The sequence below is a fragment of the Sesamum indicum genome, linkage group LG9, assembly GCF_000512975.1.
Source record: "Sesamum indicum cultivar Zhongzhi No. 13 linkage group LG9, S_indicum_v1.0, whole genome shotgun sequence".
Taxonomy (NCBI): Eukaryota; Viridiplantae; Streptophyta; class Magnoliopsida; order Lamiales; family Pedaliaceae; genus Sesamum; species Sesamum indicum.
In genome coordinates, this window is record NC_026153.1 from 1,168,865 (window position 1) to 1,174,869 (window position 6,005).

Below are 6,005 nucleotides of genomic sequence, written 5' to 3' on the forward strand. Positions count from 1 at the left end.
GAAATTATATTTTTTTCCCAAAAGAGTTTCAAAATTACATGTATGCACTTTCTGCAAATTCATCGTTCATATATGACAACTCTTCGTTATGGTTTGAATGCAAAATATTAATTTTAGTAAAAACATTACATAAAATTTTAATGTTACTCTATATTTAACATTCTCATGTAATAATTTTGTATTTATAAAGGAAAAAAATATAATAATGTTAATCTTGTTCTATATAATATATATAAAGTGCAATTTTACTATTAATCCTAAGTTTTTATCTATATGGAATGGTTTAGACGCCATTGGTAAGAATTCTTCTTCCTATTTCACGGAGAGTAGTTAGATGCCAACTCTAAACTGTATTGATGTACTTCTCCTTATATTTATTACCCTCCCCAATTTTAACTAAAAACTTTGCATAGTTTGGATTTCTTGGCCCACTAAAATCTTGTTGTGCACAACAGATTGGGCTAAAAAATCTTTTGAAATATAAATTGAGCTTTTCTTCTTCTCCTCTTTTTTCCCCCTTGAATAGTTAATTAGTTACAAGTTCCTTCAAATCCCAATTCGAGAAAATGCGTCAAAATGCATGATGGCCCGTAAATAAATTAAGCTTCCAATGGTTTATCATAACTTGGATTCAGTGGTGATAAATGATGAATATTTCATTTAGTACAAAATTTCTAATATAATAATAGCAGAGCAGCTTAGCTGAACTAAAGTTCTCAGCCATGCCATTCTGTTCTTCATCAAATATTACAAACAAACTATGGAGATCACTCACCACTTTACTTGGACATTTCAGTGTTTTTGGTGGGCTGAGTTGTCAGCCCAAACCCAAATGGGAAAAGTGGATCATAGTGTGAATCTCCAACATTCATGGGGAGCTGGTCCACTGATTTGAACCAAGTTCTAGCCAGCTTTCCTGTAAAACCATAGTTGCCAAACAGGGCATCAGTCACTCCCAGCCCTTCAGTTCCCGGAAGCCATGCAGCCACAACTGCATCTACTTGTGAAACGTAAGGCTCGAGAACTATCGGCCTGCCTGATACGACGACCACAACACATTTCACAGCCCCACACACATTTCTGATAGTGCTCGGACCAGGTTCGATCATTGTTAGGTTTGTGCTGTCACCAAACATTTCTGCATACGGGAGCTCACCCACGACAACAATAGCATATGAAAATCCATTTGTCTTGACAAAGTTTGCATCTGGATTCTCCATGTAGACAACTTGTGTCGAGGGGTCGACCGTCTCCTTCACAGCACCTAAGATTGTAGTTCCTGCAAATATGAGACACATGTAAAAGTTGAGTTATTTCTTCATATTGTGTATATTTGTTGACTAGAACCTGAGAAGATGTTTATTATTGTGATGAAGACAATGATGGGAAACCAAAATTGACAAAACAATTATTTTTCTAACATATTCTACTTTCATCGAGCAATTTTTCTTATTGAATTAAGGTCAACATACCGACTGTGAGGTCATTGCCATGAACACCCTGCCACTCTATTGTCCACCCTCCACACTGGTAACCCAAATTATCGGCATGGGTTCCGGCAACTAGTATCTTTGGAGCTTTCTTTGGAAGGGGAAGCAATGGATTTTTAGCACTTTTGCCATTCTTCAAAAGGACAAGAGATTTCCTCACTGCTTCCCTTGCCAATTCTCTATGTTCCTGTACGAACGCGACTTTCAACTTCTGATCTTACTACTCGAAAACTTGTTGATAAAGAAAAAAGGAAAAACAAAAGATAACCTGGCTGCCGAGTTGGTTTGCTAAGCTAGGATCAGCTAACGGATCCTCAAACAGACCCATAACGAACTTAACCCTTAGTACCCTTCGTACAGCATCATTGATCCTGCTCATCGGGATGATGTTGTTTTTCACTTGGAGAGTCAGATCATCGATAAACGCTGTGAAGTCCTCAGGAAGCATAATCTGCAAAAGTTGAACCAAGAACATGGTTAGTTTCTCATGCTTATGTTGTTATCTGCAAAATTACCTCTACCAGAAAACCAAATTATATAAGGAACAAACCATGTCAATTCCTGCAAGAATTCCTTCTTGAACAGAATAAGTGTAGTTAGCATGGGGGGGATCTGTTATTCTGTCGATGCCCTGCCAGTCTGATATGACGAAACCCTGAAATTTTGTTTAACAATCAGTCAATCACAATGGTTACTTATAAGTTTCAAAATTCAATAGAGTATGTTGATATTTTACCCTGAACTTGAGTTTGTTCTTGAGGAAGCCAGTGACAAGATCCTGGTTGGCATGCATTTTCTTGCCGTTCCAGCTTGAGTAAGACACCATAACAGTGGCAACTCCCTTCCTAATCGAGTCCAAGTATGCAGGCATGTGGATGCTAAGCAACCCTTTATAATCTATCACTGTATTGTTTTCATCGATGCCCCTGACTGTGCCACCGTCTCCCACAAAATGCTTTGCGCAAGCTGCAACTTTTGTCCTTTAACAATGAATTGCAGTTTATTAGTTAATTGGCTCCATAAGTGAATAACAGCGTTTAGATTAAGAGCCCTAGAAACAGATACTCAACATGCCTTGGTGCCATGTATTTTCTTATTCTGGAAAGTGAATTCTTATACCAAGGAAATCTATTTGAGGAAATTAATGATATAGGAGATAAAACTAACAAAACTTTTTGGCATTTAAGGATGGGATATCCAATTCAGTTGAATAAAAAAAGGAATAACCCCCTCTTGAAATTTAGAGGGATTAAGAAAAAGCTTTGGTTTGAAAATTACACTAAGAACCCTGCAATCTGACATCAAGACTGTCCATGTGACATGTTCGAGATGAACCCCACCTCAACATATATTTCAGGAAATATTTTATTAAAAATATCTGCACTTCAAAAAAGTTCACCATGTGGAGTTAAAAGGTAAAGGTAAAAGAGAACAAAAAGGAATGAGGAAGTCGGTTCATACTTTCCAGCAACAAAGGGAACACCCTTGCGTGAGTTAGCTGGGAGATCACCCTGTAAACCAGGTATGAGCTCAGTCATTGCTTGAACAATCTTATGGTCTTCACTGTAGCTTTCATAACAGCGACCCCATCTTGGATCCCGACAGACCTATACGCAACAGAACGATTAGACGTCAAGAATCATGACCAGCTGGAACCAAGAAGCAAAGGACTAAGCAAGTTGCAAGTCTTGCTTACAGCAATGCAGGGAGCAAAAGCATATTGAATTCCTGTGGCCCTGACTTCAAGTGCAGTGGCAGCTCCAATCCTCTTCACGAGTTCTGGATCTCTGTTTATAGTTTGTCAACAATTAATGGCATAAATAGCACATACATATCATAATTCCTAAAGCAGATTAAAAAACGAGGCTGAAATTACAGCATATTATTCCTGTTCAAAACTCTTATTTAATGTTTTCGTATTAAATCATGGGCTATGATAAAAATGTTGACTCAGGGGCTATGGTTGCTTAAAGAGTATACATTTATTTAATAAAAAAGATCATAATCCTTAATTTGATAATGATTTTCTAGATTGAAAAGATACCCCAAGAATTTAACTTGCTTACACTTTTAAAATTCCAGAACCATATTATAAAATACCCACAGTCACAAGAATTACTGTAGTTGTTGAGACCTCGGGTTTAACCCATCATTTTGTCCAAAAGAGAACTTAACACAACTATTGTAAGAAAACTAGAATAATTTTTTGATTTGTGTTTTGAATGTTTTGTTTTGTATTTTGGGGATAGAGAGAAAAATAAAGATAAATAATTGTGTGTTGAAAATATATGGTATTTTCAGATTTGTGTTTTGAGATAATTTAAAATATTTTAAAATAAAATAGTGTAGGTTTGATATTGGGATTTGGAGGACAAATATCATAGTTGATTGTCAAATAATATTTTTTTTATATTATATATATACATGTATATATATTATATATAAAAAGTTAAAAAATAAAAAAATACATAGATAAAGTATAAAAATACAAAACAAATATTGGATTAGTTTTATCTTGTCTGTCGAGAAATTAGAAAACATGAAAGCAAAAATAGTGTAAACTTCTAACTTCAGTGTTTCTGAATCAATCCATATGAGGTAGCTGCTAATCTCATGCTGATTTCAGCATTTTTAGACATAATAATTCTCCAAGTAGAAATCAGATTCAGCTTGTTTCAATGATATTCCATGAAATAAGTAATCAACGCAGACTTTGTTGACTTTACCCAGACCCAAGTAATATTTTCCCCCACGCCAAAGACAGCCCTGATACCCAAAAGAAACTTCACATGTTCTGGTCAAGATTCATATTATTATACTTGCCTGGTGGCCCCAAGTCCAACATTGTGAGGAAAAATGGTAGCCTTGTACACATTGTTGTGGCCATGAACAGCGTCAATCCCATAAATCATAGGAATTCCGAGGCGGGTCGAAAGAGCCCCCTTCTGAAGATCATTCACCATATTCACCCAGGCCTCAGCAGAAGCCTTGGGGGCTGGAACACTTCCTCCTCCACTCAGCACACTCCCTGTCCAAAAATCAGATATTTTTTCTCAATATTTGAACATTAGAATGCAAATCCCACAAACCCTTTTCTCCATAATAATAGAGGACCGAAGTGGCAACAACTTGAACAGATCTCGCTGAAACCAAATGTAGAACGGACACCGAAAAAAGTAGAATCTATACCACATCACAGTTTATGTACAAATGTTAACAGAGATGTTTCTTGAAATGGCAACTTCTTCATTTATGGAATACTCATAGCACAGGGTCTAATCAAATACTCACCAATGAAATATTTCTTCATGACATCAGGGGAGGCTATCTTCCTCTCAATCTGAGTCATTTGTCCAATCTTTTCTTCAAGGGTCATCCTCCCCATCAAGTCTTTGATTCTAACATTCAAGGGCTGTTTGGGGTCTTTGTATTTCAGGTACTCTGCTTCTGTAAATGCAGCCGACAAGCATAGAATCATCAAGAACATCATGGGCCTTGAGAATCTCCTCATTCTTTCCACCCCCATTGCCCTTTTTATTTAGAAACTCTGCAACCATTACCAAAACAAAGAAAAATCAATACAGATTTAAACAAACAAATGAAGTGAAACATGACCAAATGAAGACACAAGCCCTACCAAGATAGAAAGAACACAGCTCACAGAGTAGGGGAGAGCTTCTCTCTTTGTCAAATGTGTGTACGTATAGACACACACACACACATATATATATATATAATAATGTGCCGAATACAGAGGGGTGGGGTGTGTGAATGGACCTTTTAGTGGTTCGTATACATGGGACTGCGTGGCATGGTGGGTGGTGACATTTGGATTGGTACTTTTTTAGCTTCTCAAGGCAAGATATTTTTCTTTTCTGACAATTGGGTTGGCTGAGATAGTATAGAATTGAATCGGGACCCCACAGGAGTAACGGATAATTTTTAAGCATGCAATTAATTAGTCTTTTTTTATTTTTGATTTTAACACCATTAATCTTGTCTTAATTTGAAATACTAATATTATGACAAATGGCCATTTCTTTTCTTGTTTCAAAATTCAAATTAACGACCGTTGCTGATGAAAATGTAGCCATGTCTTAATTTGAAATACTACAATGTGTATAGGATCTAACACAACGTGTTGGTAATATAATAGGGGTTAAATTCATTTTGATCTCATGTGCTATATCAAAATATTAAAAAAAAATTTAATATAAAAAATTATTTTTATATTATGAATAAATAATTACACCGCTCCCTGGTCTTAAAAATAATGACTAAAATGCCCCTTCTAGTCAATCGATCAAACTAAGTCTATTTATATAAAATTATTTTGATTTATAATATAATAATTTATAAGTATTAAAATATATTTATAATATATGTAATTATTATTTTTTATAAAAAATTCAAAATAAAAATCATAACCCCCCTTCCCGCCCCCATCGTCTTCCTCGATCAATCCCTCGCCCCACCAATCTTCTTCTCCGACAGCCCTCTTCCCTCCACCCCCCC

The 6,005-nt window shown here is 36.0% G+C and overlaps 1 protein-coding gene across 1 annotated transcript; it reads right to left on the bottom strand.

Annotated features, from left to right (window-relative positions):
• LOC105170099 (beta-glucosidase BoGH3B) lies at positions 596-5,280 on the bottom strand. The gene is made up of 10 exons (XM_011090710.2): positions 5,128-5,280; positions 4,782-5,037; positions 4,314-4,518; positions 3,187-3,277; positions 2,952-3,097; positions 2,227-2,470; positions 2,041-2,145; positions 1,759-1,941; positions 1,473-1,677; positions 596-1,279 (listed from the first exon to the last, which is right to left on the bottom strand). The coding sequence occupies exons 2-10, from the start codon at positions 5,014-5,016 to the stop codon at positions 780-782; spliced, it is 1,914 nt and encodes a 637-aa protein (XP_011089012.2). The 5' UTR covers positions 5,017-5,037; positions 5,128-5,280; the 3' UTR covers positions 596-779.